The sequence below is a fragment of the Cyprinus carpio genome, chromosome A5, assembly GCF_018340385.1.
Source record: "Cyprinus carpio isolate SPL01 chromosome A5, ASM1834038v1, whole genome shotgun sequence".
Classification (NCBI taxonomy): Eukaryota; Metazoa; Chordata; class Actinopteri; order Cypriniformes; family Cyprinidae; genus Cyprinus; species Cyprinus carpio.
This window is the reverse complement of record NC_056576.1, coordinates 5,754,140-5,772,767: the sequence shown is the minus strand read 5'-3', so window position 1 is coordinate 5,772,767 and position 18,628 is coordinate 5,754,140. Positions and strand designations below refer to the sequence as shown.

The 18,628-nt window shown below is 33.5% G+C and overlaps 1 protein-coding gene across 1 annotated transcript in view; it reads right to left on the bottom strand.

Annotated features, from left to right (window-relative positions):
- Positions 1-592: 592 nt before the first annotated feature.
- Positions 593-18,628, bottom strand: part of LOC109084885 (RNA-binding protein Musashi homolog 1-like) — a 33,233-nt gene continuing 15,197 nt past the window's right edge. The window contains exons 6-14 of the mRNA XM_042752051.1: positions 18,242-18,334; positions 10,340-10,388; positions 8,952-9,034; positions 7,865-7,982; positions 6,249-6,329; positions 4,190-4,246; positions 2,779-2,838; positions 2,499-2,653; positions 593-1,076 (exon numbers count right to left, since the gene is read on the bottom strand). Of these exons, the coding sequence (XP_042607985.1) occupies positions 1,035-1,076; positions 2,499-2,653; positions 2,779-2,838; positions 4,190-4,246; positions 6,249-6,329; positions 7,865-7,982; positions 8,952-9,034; positions 10,340-10,388; positions 18,242-18,334 (738 nt within the window). The 3' untranslated portion in view covers positions 593-1,034. The remainder of the gene's footprint in view (positions 1,077-2,498; positions 2,654-2,778; positions 2,839-4,189; positions 4,247-6,248; positions 6,330-7,864; positions 7,983-8,951; positions 9,035-10,339; positions 10,389-18,241; positions 18,335-18,628) is intronic.

Below are 18,628 nucleotides of genomic sequence, written 5' to 3'. Positions count from 1 at the left end.
AACTTTGATCTTAGTATAAATGGAGTCGAAAGCGAGAGAAGCACAACCAAAGACCCACATCGGTCCAACTTGGTCATGAAACTAGTCTCAGAAATGCAAGACTGAATGTGAAGAAAGATGTTTGCATGTTAAGAACCATAAAGGACCCTCAGCCCTCCCGCAAACCCCGGTCCATCATTCAATCAGAACCCTCAAACCCTCCCAAAATCCATGCATATATACAGTATCTACAAAAAGAAGCCAAACAATGAGCCTCAACATGAGCAGAACGGATTTCTGTGTAAAAATGTGTCAAATATTCTTACATCTGAAACTGTAGAATGTAGATTCACGCAGAAAAATCATAAATGAGGCCCGTTGTTTCTTATGTAAAACCAATTTTACGGAAAAAATAACTGATTCAGCTTAAGAATGTTCGTCATAACATTACAAATGCTGTGTAAAAACTACCAAAATATACATTTTTGTCCAGTCGTTTTGCTTTGTTTTTCACAAATTTGATTCATTCTCACGTATTTGTTCAATGTTGTTTGGATTCGCTTGAAACCAAACAAATCCTGGACTTTCTTTCCAGTTTCTTGCCCCTTCTTTCTCTTTCTCTCTCAGTGTCTTCTCGACATCATCCGTTACAGCATGAGTACAGTAAAAACATAAAAACACAGTCAGCAAAAATACATAACAAATGCAGAAAAACTGTCGAAATTGAAACAAAATTCCTTGCGTTTCCGCACGTACAATCAAACAAAATAGTTTTGACAATGTTTTTTTCTTCATTTTTTTTCTTTCAGAAGACAGTCTGCAGCATATCATAAACGAGTCGGATACGTCAGGAAAGAAATATGGGATGAGGAAAACGAAAAGTGATGTTAGTAGAGAATAGAGAAAAAGAAAAGGTGGAAACTCCAGAGCGGAGTTAGGAGGGACCGCAGCCGCCCGTGGGGTTCGTCCCAAAAGCACGTCACGTCGCCAGAAGTGCTCACGGTTCACAAGCGCGTGAGTTTCTCCTCCCATGCCGGGCTCTGATTGGACACCCCTCAGTGGTAGCCATTGGTAAAGGCCGTTGCAATCAAAGGACCCTTGGAAGAGAGAAAGAGGAAATTTAATGGAATGTTCCAGGTTCAGTACATGCCTCAGTGACTTAATAATGGAAATAATGCATTTAGTTTGTAAAAACAAGCAAAAATCGTGTTTACGGTAATGCACTTGCAATGGAAGACTTTGTGGCAAGACATCCTGGAGAGATTTAAAGGAGGAATGCGAAGCTCGTATTTTTATTAAAATGCTCATTGTAATTTTTCTGTTCAAAATGCATTATTAGAGATGTAATTTTGTTTCAGTGGTTCTCATTTCTGGTGCAATGTGTTAATAGCAGTGTTGTTATGGATAACTAAAACTAAAACTAGTACAATTGTTTTTGGGAATTGAAATAAAGTTGAAATCTGAATATAAGAGAATGAGAATGACTCAAATTTCTGAAAGAAAAACTTGCACCTAAAAAACGTAAACATTTTTAAATGTTAGCTGCCTTGGACACTTAGAGAAGTAGGTTTAAGTTGAAGTACTAAAATTACTAAAACGAAAAGTTAAATATTAATTAATATAAAAATACAAATATATATCAATGTAAAATTCTAAATATTATTCAAAATATTAATAAATACTACAAATAGCATATAAATGAGGGTAAAAAAATTATGACAAATTATTATTGTTAACTTAAACTGTTAAAAATCATCTCAATTAACTTAAATAAAATAAAATAAAAGTATTAGATGAAAAATTTAAACTTAAAACTTAGATGAAAATTAGAAATGAACTACTAAAGAAATACGTATAACTAAAATGACTAAAACTAAAATAAATAAAAAAGAAGCTAAATAGAAACATTAATTAAATATATACATAATATAATTGTAAAAGCACATAACAAAATTGAAAAAAAATAAAAACTAAAATTAAAATATATCATTAACATTATAACATTATAACTTTATCATTAACTAGAACTAAAACTATTAAAAAGTATTTTAATTTATTCATTAATTAAAATATGCTAAAATACAATAATATAATATTAGATGAAAAACTTTACTAAAAATTACTAAAACTAAAATGAATTACAACCAAATAGAAATATTTGTATAAAAAAATATAAAAATCACAAATGCACATGACAAAATTACTTCAACATAAAACTAAAATTAAAATATAAATTGAAACAAGTTAATTCAAAATATTAATAAATACTTCAGTATTATGTAAAGAATACTTTAGTGGTGAAAAATGATAAATGCAAGTAATAAAATGCAAATAACAATATAATAGTAACAAAATAAATAGGAATGCACTTTCAGTGGAATCAGTGGGGCACATAAATCAATAACATACACACATTTTTAAAGAATGTACTTTATTTTAATAAACCTCAGACTTGGCACATGTGTTTGACAATAATGTTATATTTCTAAATGTGTATGTGTGTGTCTGATTGTACTTACCCCGAGTCCGTGTCCAAACCCTGTGCTGGGGGCGGGACTTGCCGCACTGATATAGCTGCTGACTCCTGAATCCTGATTGGCCGCTGCATACAGGTCTGCCATTGGCCCAGGGCTGCTGGTGCCCAGGAAGCCGGCGGTACGTGAGTGGGTGGAACCTACGGCGAAACACAGACATCTTTAACATTCACAAGGTGCTTTACAAGTGGAAGGAGTTTAATACATGTTCAAATCTGACAAATAAAAGTACATTTTTAAATAAAGTGAATGTGATTTTGCATACCTCTGACCATCGCTGCAGCTGCGGCCGCTGCCATTGGTCCGTAGGCCGTCAGTGGAATGGCTGCGGGACAGAGAGAGACAGAATGCCACACAAATACATTTTAGTTCGAGATTCTCAAGTCACTTGGAAGTGCATCATTTTATGGTGAAAAAGTCAACTCAAACCTTACGTCGCATGTTCAATGCATGTTATACTAATGCTTACTTTTACAACCTTTTCATCAAAATCTGATAACTTTCTCCATCTCTGACTATTCTGTTGATGTATGTCATATGGCAGCAAATAATGTATTTTTTCATGATCGAATCAAAGCCAAATGGCTCAAATCAAGTCCCACCTTACACTATGATGCACTAAATATTCAGTTTCACTCAGAAATGTCACATTAAAATATATATAGTTAAAATACATTTAAAATAAAGCTTAAAAAATAAGTTTAGAAATGAAAATACAACTGTAAAAATATAACTACATACAATAATCCAATAAACAAGGTTTATTATATGCAAAATATCATTTTAAATTCAGTTTCAGAAAAAAATGTCTATAAAGGTTTTTATTTAAAAAAGTTGTGAATATTCAGTTTTTTCAGTGTATGAAGTAAAATATAAGATATAGCTTTGGAAATATTGTCTGTTTATAAAAATTGTTATAAACATTGCAAGCAATGCATAATTTATATAAATACAATTTTCATAAAAATAGAAACAGAGAATAGAATAAAATAAAATAGAAATACTAGTGTTTATTAAATTTGGATCAGTAAGAGTTCTCTTCTGCTCACAGATGCTGCATTTATTTCATAAAAAATATAGTAATATTGTAAAATATTATTACAATTTAAAATCATACTTATATATGAATATATATTAAATTGTAATCTATGCCTGTGATGCAAAGCTGAATTTTAGCATCATTACTCCAGTCTTTAGTGTCACATGATCTTCAGAAATCATTCTAATATGCTGATTTGCTGCTCAAGAAACATTTCTGATTATTATCAATGTTGAAGACAGTTGTGCTGCTTCATATTTTTGTAGAAACAATTTTTTTTCAGGTTTTTTGATGAATAGAAAGTTAAAAAGAACAACATTTACTTCAAATAGAAATCTTTTGTAATTTTATAAATGTCACTTTTAATCGATTAAATGCATCCTCTCTGCATAAAAAGTTATTAACTCCAAACTTTTGAACAGTAGTGTTTAAGCAGGCCTGCATGTTAACTTAAGGCTCAAGCAGTGACTAGTTTCAGGAAACCACACATCATTGCAGTGCAGAAATGACACACTGCAGCTCTGTCTTGGACCTTTAATTGAACCGAGACGTTTGCGGGAAATTCAGCAGCATGTGTGTTTTGTGTGCAGCCGTGTGTTTTTGTGTGTGTGTTCGTAAAGCCAGACGAGCGACTAACCTGTGATCTCTTGGGGGTGAGAGGAAGTCAGAAGGGGTGTCCGTTCTAAATGGAATTCTAGAACAGAAACAGCAAAAGAGCGGTTTGTGAATGAACTCAGCGTAAGCAAGTTTTGAGCTAAAACACCAACACACACACACACGCACACGCACACACACACACACACACACACACACACACACACACAGAGTGATTGTTTTTCCACATGTAGTCCTTTCTACACAAACACACTGACGTACATCATGAAAGGAAGCTTTCAAGCGGCAGAGAGACACATCTATGCGCACAGAAACACACACAGCGAAGCCACTTACAGCCAGGTGTAGCTGCTACACAGGAGGAAAGGAAGGGAACAGATTGAGGTGCAGAAGGACATGAGGAACAAAAAGCACAAGGAGGACGTGGTTAGATCGCTGATCTTAAAGTGTGGAGTTAGTTAGACATGGAGCCGAAACACACAAGGGTTAGTGTTAGTGCTGGGCGGTATGACGGTATCATGCAACGCTACAGATTTTGCTATGCCACGGTAGAGCCAAATGCATGAATATTAGTGAAAATAAGTCAAGCTGAACTTGTTATTAAAGTGCAGCTGTTTACAGGTGCAATGTCGCAGCTCATTCAATCACACCTTAGATTCTGTACCACAGGTTTTGAGGCGTTTGTTTAACAATGTGTTTATATTTATCTAGGGTGACCATACGTGCCCTTTTTCCCAAACACGTCCTGGCCAGGATTTCTATATTGCCAAAAATATCCATGTTATATGTTAAATAAAATTTCAAATATAGATAAATGGGTCACGGTTCGATACAACAGGAAATGTTTTTTTTTTTTCATTTATTTTGAACAGACAGTAGTGTTACATACATGTAGCATGAGCAGTTGTTTTGTATTAGACTGCATAATTTCAAGATTTAACGCAAGCACAGAATGGTCTGATTTGTGAACCTGTGCTACATAAGACACCTGCACAAAAACAGCAGATGGACTGAATGAAAATGCAAATTCACTCTCTGACAGCAGGTGGCGCTTATGGAACAGCAGCGATATAGCTTTTCTTGGTTACCGCATTAAACAAACCAGCTGCTTATAACCACTACTTTAATATGCATTATATGGAGGTAATTGGAAAAGAAAATGACATCAAAACATTTCTAAAGACAGTCAGTGAGCTTGATCTGCCTGGTACGGTGCTTTCTCCTCTTTACAGACTTCATAAAAAATTCCACACAAATTACATTTTGGGAAATGACTGCAATGCAGCTTGTGTTCAATCCTAGAATAGAGATCAGCCAAAATAAAACTAAAAACAAGTTCTATATTTGTCGTCTGACTGCATGAACCGAACCGTGACATCAGTACAGTGACTGTATGGGACGAATGCATGAACCATTACACCCCTATCGTATATAAATAATAAATAAATATATCTAAAATCAGTTTTACATCTTTAAGTGTATTATGATATAGTATATCGGTAGTTATATATAGCATATATTTTCACAAGCATTATCAGTACAAATATTACAAAAAATATTACACAACATATTTTCAGTATTTACAGTTTGTAGCCAAAAGCATAATCAAATTAACCTTTTGGCAGCTACAGGTCAACTATTGTCAATGCCATTTTAAAGGTTATGTTACTGATCAAGTGTAATTCCTACTTTCTGGTTTGGCTGACAGCGTCTCTCATGCCCTGTTCGTGTTTTATCACAGAGGAACCATGCAAATGTTTTTGTTTTTTTACTGACGTAACGTCACCTGAGAAACAATTACAGTCTGAGTAGTGCAGAGAACAGAGAAAAAATATTTATTTTCTCTGAAATGTCTTATTGGGTTGCATGGCAAAAAGCATCAACTATACCGATCAAATCCACACGCAGCTTTAAAAACTACTGTCTTTGTGAGTGTGTTTTGATCAAACCCACTTTAACAAATATAAGAGGAAAAACTGTTCCTTTCTTGTAACGGATAAAATAATGCATTTTGACATTGCAGTGGATGACTGGCTCTGAGAAAGTTCTCTACAGATGGAAACAGGGGAAGCTGAACTTACCTGGGAACTGGTATGTGTACCCCGGTGTGATTCCTGTGTAGCCACGACTGGCGTAAGTGGCTGTCTGGAACCCTGGGTAACCTAAAAATAAAAAAGAAAGCATAGTGTTTAAGGCAATTCAAGATTATTTAGTTAATGAGCATTTTTACAGCAGTTATTAGCCTTTGCTCATATAAGTTAATAAAATCGTTCATGTTAGTTCACAGTGCACTAACTAATGATAACATATTTTGATTTTAATAATGCATTAGTAAATGCTGAGATTAACATGAACTAAGATTAGTAAATGCTTTAGAACAGTGGTTCTCAATTGCAGTGTATTCCTCGTGTATCCCATGCTCTGCACATTTTGTATGTATCTCTTATCTCTTTTCACGGAGAGGACTTCACAGGATATTCTGCCATGATTTTAGTTTGAAGGAAGCATATATGTTCCATTCAAAGGGCATTAAAGAGACGTGAATTTAAGTTGTATTTATTTATAGAGGTATATTATGTCATAATTCTCTAGTAAATTTGGTCTGTGTGTAGACGCTGCAGGCTTTGGCGTAGCGCAAATCCGTGAATAAATGTTCTAAAGTGAAGTAAACTTCAATGTATTTCACGTGCTCAGGGAGTAGGGAGCAATGAACACTGTGTAGGGAGCCTGTCAATCGGAACACAGTTCATGCACGGAGCTCTCTTGATCTGCATCAGGTGTGTTAAATAAGACAGACATGCAAAATACGCAGAGGACTGGAATTGAGAACCACTGCTTTAGAAGATTTTAATTGTTAGTTCATGTTAACTAACAGAGTGAGCTGATGTTTACAAATGGAACTTTATTGTAAAGTGACACCGATTATTTATATAGCACATTTCATTTAAAGCACTTTCCATAAAAAGGATTTTAAATAATCATAAAATAATCATAACAGATGTATAAGAAATAAAACAACAAAAAGCAAGAAATAAAAATCGGTCACAGTTGATTTAAAATGTATTAAACACAAATAAGAAGACGGCTTCTCTTTTCTTCCTCGACTTCTAATGAAAATGAGATAACTGGCACTTAATGTCTGTTGTATTAGATCAAGTTCATTTTTGCTCAACATATTTTGATCAAGTGGTGTTTTGGTGATTTTTAGTGGTTTAATCAAATCAATCAAAACAAATAATATTTTTACTAACTCAGAATTTATTTCACAATTAATTATTTGCAATAAATCACAACTGAATATACTTTCATATATTAATTTAAATAATATATTAATCATTAACAATAATACATAATTAATTCAATTACTTTTAAATATTATAAAATTTTCAATAATATCTAATTAATGTTATTGAATTGTTATATGGTATTTTGCAATGTTTAATTTGTAAATGCACCCCACCCACAGAATGACAGTAATTCTACTAATTTTGAAATATTTTTTTCCATCTGTTTTTCTGTTCTCATCTCTGATTTGAGTCACATTGACAAACAGGCAGACACGAGTGGAGTTCCCCGTTGGAAACAGCAGGCAGCAGCAGACTCTCATCAGATGGAGCTGCAGCGCTGCACTGATGCTAGGTTTGCTCATACAGAAGTGTTCACTGAGATTATTTGCCTTTTCCAGCTTTCAACTCACCCAGCATGCCGATTCCCAGCATGAAGGCGTCCATGCCGTAGGGCATCACCCTGGAGCGGCCTCGTGCCGTACCTGTCGGTGACATCACTTCCTTCGGCTGCGCCTTTTTGCACTCCACTTCAAAAACACAAATGAGATCTCTATGAGTTATTCTAGTTATTGCTAGACAGCAACTGAGACTTTTTTCAAGCATTTTAAGCACAAAACTGACAGTGAAATTTAAATGAAATATAACCCCGTTTTCCATTAGTAAGAAAATATATGTATTATCTTTTATTTTATTTTCAATTCTTGAGACTAAGTTGATATTGAAGAATAAGTACAAAAAAAAAAATATAAATGAGCAACTTTTGAGCAGTGAAACATACCTTAAGTACAAGAAGAAAAGAGATGAGATGAGATATAAAGATTTGATAATCCTTTGTTGCAATTTTTTTTTTATTTAAAGAATATCACATTTGATACTTAAATGACTAAGAACTAAGAAACTCCGTTAAGTCTCTGGAGTTCTGAATGAGCAACATTTGAGCAGTTAAATATTCCTCAAGTAAAGACACAGAAGAGAAATCACTAAGGAGATTTCTTTAATATCTCAGCAAGGTATTGAAGTTTTATATATATATATATATATATATATATATATATATATGCATTTTTTTGCTAATATAATATATATATATATATATATATTTATATATATATATATATATATATATATATATATATATATATATATATTATATATATATATTCCCATTTTTAAATATATTTTTAACATTATATATTTCATATATAAAATGTGTTAATGCATATTTTGGATTTTCCAGTGATTTAAATACTGTATATAAGTATATATAAGTAATATTTAAATAATGTGTGTGTATATTAAATGAATTTAAACTAATTAAATTTATTTTAGAAAGATAATTTTTTTTCTATTTTTAATTTATTTTAGTTTATATATTTTATGTTACATATGGATTTTTGTTTTGCAAAGAATTTTAGGAGAAGCATTTGATATGTATCATGAACCTATCAAACACGCAGTCACACACAGACAGCGTTTCATAGCAGGACACACTCTCACCATCTTGTTGTTGATCTCGTGAAAGTGGATCTCGCAGACCTTTTCCACCACGTCTTCATTCTCAAAGGTCACAAAGCCAAAACCTGCAGAGCGGGAACACACATGCACTCTTTACCAATCACAAACATGGCACTGAATCTAGTGTGTTTATCTTGTCCAGTTGTGTCCGATCCAATCCTGGCATGACCTTTCCCCTTTCCTTTCTCATTCTCTGTCTTTTGTTCTGTTTACATCTGTTCATATATTCAGTCCATTCTGTCAGGAGATTAGCTCCTCACCTGCTGCATTTACCTGTCCTACTCGATCCCGCCCACTCATCTGTCACTCACTACAGGCTCCGCCCACTTGCTGTCAGTCAGACTTTCCTTGCCAAAGTGAATGGCGGTTTAACCTCTGAACTACTAACCAGCTCATATTACCCTACATGAACTTTAACAATGCCTCTGAACAGAGATTATATGAGACTATGATGAGCAGAGAAGAGACAGGAAGATAAGATCTCTGATATCTCAACAAGTTATTAATTTTTTTTATATATATAAATCTGTCTGATCTTTTTTAGTTACTATTTCTCCAGATGAAAGTTGATGCTTAACTGAAGTATAACTCCATTAAATTTCATGAGTTATGAATGAGCAACCTTTGAGTGGTATCGTTTATTTTTAATTCTCGAAAAGAAAAGATAAAGTTGATACTGAAGCATAAGTATAAATGAGAGCTCCATCACATCTCCTAAATTATGAATGAGACACTTTTGAGCAGTAAAATATTTCTCAAGTGCAAGAGAATAAATCAAGATTAAGATGTTTTTCAATGAAAATTCTAAAAGAAGCATCAGAGACAAAGCTGCTTTAGAAATATAAATGATATGTAACTCCATTAAGTCTCCTGAACAATGAGCTATGAAAGGACTTGAGAGAAATGTCTGAGATGATGTTGATACTGAAGCTCAAGTATAAATGAGAACTCATTCATTTTCTTAAGTTATGAATGAGCAAAGTTTGAGCAGTAAAATATTCCTCAAGATCAAGAAGTTCGAGAAGAGAAGTTCGAGAAGAGAAGTTCGAGAAGAGAAGAGAAGAGAAGAGAAGAGAAGAGAGAGGAACGGGAGAGAGAAGAGAGAGAGAAGAGGAGAAGAGAAAGAGAAGAGAGGAGAAGAGAGAAGAGAAGAGGAGAGAAGAAGGAAGGAGAAGGAAGAGGAGGAGAGAGAAGAGAAGAGGAGAGGAAGAAGAGAAGAGAAGAAAAAAGAGAAGAGAAGAGAAGAGAAGAGAAGAGAAGAGAAGAAGCATGTAGACACTTGACTGTTGTTGTATAATTATAAAGACTCAAAGAGGCTTTGAATGCGAGCGTGTGCATTTGCGTGTGTGCGTGCCTGAATGCTGCCTTACCTCGGTGCCTGTTGGTGGTTTTGTCAAACATTAGCATCGCGTCATCAACCTGCAGACAAAACACACACACAAAAGAGAGGGATGAGACACTCTGAGCCATTACCCAGCATGAAGCTCTATTGTGAGGCTCTGGAGAAACAGAGAGGGGCAGCAGATGGAGGGGCCGAGCAGGGAGGGGGAACAGAGAGAGAAAGAGATGGACAGAGAGAAAGACAAGAAAGAGAATATGGATGGAAGCAAAAGAAAGGGGCTGAAATAAAAGAGGAGAAAGCGATGGACACTTTGAAGCACCTCAGCTTCAGCAAACAACCCTCTTTGTTCTTCTTGATGTTTCATAAGATCTGCGGTTCACAACTGGTTTTGCTTCAAGACACAGATGTTACACTGGACATTAAATGGCAAACTAAAAGAGTGTTCAAATTTGTCTGTGGTTCAAAATATACGTTTTTTGTGGTACTTCAAAATGCTTAATTGTGCTTAATTTAAATGCTTGATTTAATTTGCACGTAAATTTTTAATGAAGGAAACCGGTGCACTCATTTTAATTTTCATGATTTCTGTAATTAAAAGAAATGAATATTGACTAGAAATTTCCACGATGTTTACAAATCTTAAAATTATCTGATATCCTGTTGTGCGTGATTATATGATAAGAATTTTTTCAAAATTATTTTATAGAAATCCACACACAAGAAACAAACGAAGCTGATGAAATATTTTAGAGCAAAGTATAACTAGACAGTTTCATATAGACTGTAAAAATTTCCACAACATTTCCAGGCCGTAAAATTCCCTGACTTCCTGTTGTGTAATAATTATAATAATAATTATTATTTTACAGTGATTTACACACAAGCAGCATTTCAAACTGATTAAATATTTTCGAGCAAAGTTCAAATATTGATTTCCATTATTAACACTATTTCTACTCATTAAGCATTTGTAGACATTTTTTTTAAATTATTATTTTACAGTGATTCACAAAAATAAACAATTCAAACTGATAAAATATTTTTTAAGTGAAAAAAAATTCTCTTTCTCTCTCTCTCTCTCTCTCTCTCTATATATATATATATATAACAGATCGCACAATCAAGAAGCAATTCAAGCTAATAAAATATTTTAGAGCACAGAATAATTAGGCAAATTAATATTCGCTATATGACTTTTCAAGACTTTGAACTTTGTCAGACTTTGCCTTCAAATTCCCTGACATTTCATGGTTTTGCATGCAAAACTGACACTTGTTTGTGGAGAATACAACAGAGAAACCAGCTCAGAAATGAAACAGAGGTGCAAACACATGTTCTCTCTCTCATTAAACGGACGTCTATGTGCACTGGTCATGGTTTACATGAACATCTCTCCATTCCAATCCCTCCCGCCTTCAGAGTTTGTGGGGAGAATCTATTCAATAACTCTCTCTGTCCTGTTCCCCCTTTCTCTTCAAACCCTCTCCAAAGTTTACTATTCCCATGGAGACTCTGCAAAGAATTTCAATTAGAAGAACTGACCTCCTCCCTCACTTCTCCTTTCATGAATAGAACAGAGAGAGAGAGAGACGAGGGGCTGGATAATGGTTGCAACAAATAGTACTGGACAAATAAACTTTGACAAGAGAGACAAATATATTTTCAGTCATGAAGCAAAAATATATTATATATATATATATATATATATATATATATATATATATATATATATATATATGTATATATGTGTGTGTGAGTGTGTGTGTGTGTGTGTGTGAGTGTGTGTGTGTGTGAGTCATTTATATAATCATAAACTTTCTAAAAAAAAATTATTTATATTTGATAAAATATCATATATATATATATATATATATATATATATATATATATATATATATATATATATATACACACACACACACACACATGTGTGGGTATCATTTATATATAATTTTTATTATATAATCCAGCTTAACTCCACACTTTAATTGTGGTAAATCTTATGAAACCTCATTATTGATTATAATAATATTATTCTAATTTATTTTTCATTTTTGCATCCAGCTTAACTCCACACTTTAATTGTGGTAAATCTTTGGTTTTGCTCACCACAGAGTGACAGCGAGTTGATGACTGTGTGAATCTGTTCGCGGTTCAGTCCCGCTTTCAACCGTTTGATGAAACTCAACACAACCTGTAACACGAGCATCGTGACGCAACACTTAACCGTCTCTTCTCCAGATCTGAGGCCTCATTATTTAGCGAGCGATGGCCCTATCTTCAGGATTATACTGTCACTTCTGTCTGTGTGAGAGCTGTTGGGACGGCACCGGTCCAAGCGTTTGAGAATCATGTGGCAGGCCACATTTATGTGACCGGGTAGCGCTTTTCAGTGCCACCTGGTTAAATGACCATGGGAAAGGTCAAACACTCTTAGCCCGGATGAGCCGCTGTCAAACACACACTCTTACACTCTGACATTTAACTATAACCCTCTCCTGCACCCCTCCTATTGAAACTTTCATTGAGTCCATCCCACACACACCCTCCCCATCTTCCAAATCCAATGACACTGCAAAGTCAGGAGAAGACAGCCGACCGACAGCTGCTGTGAGCATTAGCATGATGTCCGATGTGAAAAATGAACAATGTGACGCTTCTGTTTGTTACAAACAATGTAGAAATAAGTGAAAGAGAAAGTCATTTACAGACCAAAACATCTTCAGAGACTCTTTTCATTTGGACTTAAGAAAGAACCCAGAACACATAGAAATGCCCTCGCAACAAACTAGAGCACAACAGCAATGCCCTAGCAACCACTCAGAACACCCTAGAAACTGCAAATGAATTTCTATTTCAAATAAATGCTGCTCTTTTAAATTTACTAACTAACTAACTAACTACTTAATAAATAAATATTAAATAAATAAATAAATAAAAAAAAAAGGAAGTGAATACTAAAAAATAAAAGTTTAAGAAGACAATGCTTGAAAGATGACAGCTATAACACAACTTAAAATCATTTTACATGTTAAATCAAGAAACAGCTTTAAGAAAAATGAAAAGAGAAATGTTAGAGATTTCTGAAGACATGTTTGTTTGCACCATCATGGATAAACAGACAGAACAAACTTATTTAGTCTATAAGTCTATAAGTTATTTAGTCTATAATCATCTCAAAAACAAAACACTCTCTCTCTGTCCTCTCAAAAAACCACTCAGGGAGGCAACGACAAGTGTCCCGTTCTGCTTTATTAAACAAGAAGAGGGTAAGATCTGATAAAACTTGATTTTTATGCTTTCCTCATCTGTTGCTCTCATTTTAAACAGGCCAGCGGACAAAAACTCCAGTGAAGCTCTCTAATCGACAGCTCTCATGGCTGACTGGAGACTAACTTTTCCAGTCTGTCCGTTCCACCAGTCCTCTCCCTCTCAGTGTTTCATTATATCCATTGTTGTGGGTCAGAGCGCTTGGACTCTCACTGTACTTCACTTTTGTGAGGCTGATCATATTCCAACCATTTTGGATTGTGCCTAACAGATCAGGACATTCTAGGGCAGCGAGTTTTCCCGGACGGGCTCGGACGGCCAGATTGTGCGAGTGAATGTGCAGCGTGTTTTTGATACCGATCCAACAAATCCAAAAAATCTCTTCTTTGTAAAGTTTGTCTAAAAGGAATCAAATTTGCCTTCATAATGTTCCTCTGTGTTTGAACACCCAAAAATGGCATTTGCAACACATTTAACTTCTATCTTCTAACTGTCTGTGCGATATTTTGCTATTTTTCAGCATCATTACTCCAGACTTCAGTGTCACATGATCTTTCAGAAATGTTTAACAGTCAGGGAAAATAGGGTTAATAGTAATACCATTTAAATGCATTAAACATGTTTATAATGTAAAAAAAAAAAATCACATTCTGCTGTTCTTTTGAACTTTCTATTCATCTAAGAATTCTGGAAAAAAATATTTCCACAAAATATTAAGAGACAAAAACTGTTTCCAATATTGATAATCATAAAAATAAGACAATTATTATTAATACTATTATTAATAATAGAACAAATCATCATATTAGAATGATTTCTTAAGGATCGTGTGACACTGAGGACTTCAAAGCTTCATTTATTTGATAAAAATACAGTAAAAAAAAAACTGTAATGCTGTAAAAAACAATTAAATATAATAATAATAATAATTGACCTTAACTGGTTAATTCCAGAAGGATCATGTGACAATAGCTATGTTTCCATCCACCTATTTTATCAGGCATTTTGGAAAATGCCAAGATGTCCACAAATTCTATGTGCATAAAAAATATATGCGCACAATTGTGTCAGATAAACTTTGTATCCAGTAAGAAAAAATATGCATAAACTACGATGGAAACACATTTACCGAATAAAATCCTCCATGCATGTCAAAAAAAGTCATGTGACTTTGCGCTATGGGACGGTATACCTGGACCAGCGGACCGGTCTCGTGGCACATCATCTGAAATGTTGTTATGGTCATTCTTAAATGTCTGAGTAAAGTCTGTAATCAAAGTATTTCTGTATAGTTCCTCCCAGAACTGTCTTACATGACACCGTTCCCAAACAGCAGGCACCCAGCTCCAAAAGCAATGACCGCATTTATTGTGTTTCTTCTGCTCGCTCTGAGGCACAAGTAATTTATTATATATGAAAAGTATTATATTCAGAGGCTTCTCCTACTTTTCTTAGTGATATTTAATGTCAGTTTATCAGGAAGTGATGATTTTGTCCTCTTTGACTCGTTGGATGGAAACGATGCTTAATTCACAAATGTTTTATGCGATATTACAAATTTGACCATAAGTTAAATTCTGAATACTGGAGTTATGATGTTGAAAATTCAGCTTTGCACAACAGAAACAAAGTACGTTTTAAATATATATGTACAGTATATATATACACATTAACAGTATTGTTATTATATTTAACAGTAAAAACAGTACAATATAAAATAAATGTTAGAAAATTTATATATATAATATATATTTATTTTACAATTATTTAAAATATAACTGTATTTTTTATCAAATAAATGCAGCCTTGGTGAGAATAAGAGACTACTTTCAAACACATTCGTAAAAAAAAATGTAATTATTACAAACTTTTTGAGTATAAATAGGGGAAATACTGATTTAATTTTGTCTTTAAACATATAATATTATATATATATATATTATATATAAATATATATATATATATAATATATATATATATATATAAAACAGAAAAAACAGATATATATTTAAAATAAATATAAAATAAATGTTATAAAATGTATATACATATAATATGTTTATTTTACAGTTATTTTAAATATTACTGTTTTTACTGTAATATATATATATATATATATATATTATATATATAATATATATATATATATAAATTGATTATATTACTGTTTTTACTGTATTTTTTTATCAAATAAATGCAGCCTAGGTGAGCATTAGAGACTACTTTCAAACAACAACAACAAAAAAAACACTTTTAGAGTATAAACAGGGGAAATACTGATTTCATGTTGTCTTTAAACTTTTATCAATCCCTTATAAAGTCTATCCCAGCAGGCCAACAGGTGCACGAGCTTCTGACATCCACTAATATGTGTTTGCGGATGTGTTTGTGAGTGTGTGCACCACCAAATCCACACGTGCATTTACATATTTGAAAAAAAGAGCCCACATGCACCCGGTGTCACATTGAGATGTGTGCAGAGACAATAGGCCCAGCAGGTCACCGTGGAAACAAGCTTGAGAGGGTGGGGGGGGCAGCAGCTGTTGCATCAGATTAGTTAAGATTCGGGAGACCCTCCCCCTTTACCAACAGCACCTTCACACCCTCACTCGCTCTCAGTCGCTCCATTCCCTCGTTCCTACCTTCACAGGATTTACTGCGGTGAGTGACACTTCATATAAGGCTGACTCTGTAGTGAGGGACTACCTGAAGTGTCTTCGAAGTATGTTTCATCTAAACAGTACCTCACATTTTGATCGAATCACAGCCTTGATAAACACTCAAGTGATCTTTTGTGTTTTTAAAGGCAAAATGATCATTACAACATAAAAAACAAGAACTTTTTAAAGAATGTTTTTACATTATTTCAACATAATAAGTTAAAGGCAATATGAAAGCAAACTGAGCCTATTTACACTACCATGCAAAAGCTGGGGGTCAGAAAGATTTTTAAATGCTTTAGAAATATTAAAAGTCTCTTATGCACACCAAGGCTGCATTTATTTGAACAAAAAATACAGTAAAAACAGTAATATTGTGAAATATTACAATTTAAAATAATAATTTAAATTATATATATATATATATATATATATATATATATATATATATATATATATATATATATATATATATACATATACACATATATAGATATATATATATATATATATTTATTCAGCAAGGATCCATTAGATTTATCAAAAGTGGCAGGAAATACATACATACATATTTCAAATAAATGCTTTTCTTTTTAACTTTCTATTCATCAAAAAATCCTGAAAAAATGTATCATGGCACAAAAGTATTATGAAAAAAAAAATTTTTCAACATTGATAATAATAAAAAATTCTTCATCAGCAAAAAATCATAATAGAATAATTACTTAAGAAAGATCATGTGACACTGAAGACTGGAGTAATGATGCTGAAAATTCAGCTTTGATCACAGGAATAAATTACATTTTAAAATTTAAGTTCAAATAGAAAACATCTATTTAAAATTGTAATAATAATTCACAATATCACTGTTTTTACTGTATTTTTATTTTTTTAAATAAAAAATTCACCCATAAACAGGAAACGGTCCCAACGGTCCCAATGGTCCCTTTTTACTTGTTGTTCCAATAATTCTGGTTAGTTTAGAACAAATTTATAGGACTCCTACTTCTAAAACTTCCCTTTGTACTGCGTGTCTTACTCTTTCTCCTCTTTTGAAAGGCCGTCCCCTTCTCTCGCTCTCTTCTCGTGCCCTCGACCCACAGGAGGTGACACGGCCTCCCTCCCTCATCTCCTGCCTCTGCTCGTACGCTCTTCTCTTTCTTTAGTCTCTGTTGTCTACTATTCAGCTCAGCGAGCCACTCTCGCACAAAAGGAAAAGCAGCTACACAAGGACTCCATCTTCAACTGGGATACCAATTCTTTACCACCGACACCAAATATGACAGAGAGAATAAAATGACAGACGGAGAATAAAAGAGATATCACGAGTGCATCAAAATTTCTGTGACCTTTTAGTAACTGAAAAAAGAACTCACCAGCATCAAAAGCACATTGTTGGGTGATAATACAGAAAACAGTATTTTTCTGGTTCTTTTAAAAGTTGTACTATGTAAACATACTCTAACATTTACAGCCATTTATAGAAGCTAAGATGCTACTGACATCACAACCACAAGCTCATTAACATATGACCTCCCATATTTAAATAACACCTAATTATTCAGAAAATCTGCCCAAAAGTATGACTGTCATATGTAAGTCTTAAAGGTACAGCAGCAAAAACCGACTGTTTAAATCTAAGGATCAGAGAGAGGTATGAAAAACGCACTGTAAAGAGATTTTTGAAGTTGTATAGCCTATAAAAGAAGGATTGCTGGTGTATATTTTTCAAGAAAATATAATTTCAGGTTTTCTACTTCATAATTTCACGTTTCATTGTGTTACTTGCAGTTTCTGTAATTGTTTGTGAAATTTGCTAGCAATTTCTGAGTGAAATTTGTTTGTGAAACCTTCTCAGTGTGGTAATGAAAAACTAAATTAAATTATGAAGGAAATTAGACTAGATTAGATTCAACTTTATTGTCATTGCACATGTAAGGTACAAGGCAACGAAATGCAACGAAATTCATGCTAGTGTAGAATATGGCCCTTGAACTCACCTTTCCAAATTGATCGAAATACTGTTTCACATCTTCGATGGTGGTGTTGACAGACAATCCTCCAACAAAGATCTTCTTGGTTCTTGTTACCAGCTGAAAATACCAGAACATAATGAGACGATGAAATAATCAAATGCATCTACAGGATTTTCAACAAGACAACTAGGGTGCTATTTAAATACATATTTTCATAACAGCTCAAATTTAAAGGTAAAGTAAACAAGAGTCAGCTATTTTGTTGAGAAACAATGAGTATGTGTTCATTACATAAATAGGAGTTATGTATGTCTCTGTTCCAAAACATAGTGAGCTACTTTACTGTCAACACAGCTGCCTTCTAAGGGAGCATTTTAACTAAAAATGGAACCTCAAAAATGGAATTGAAAG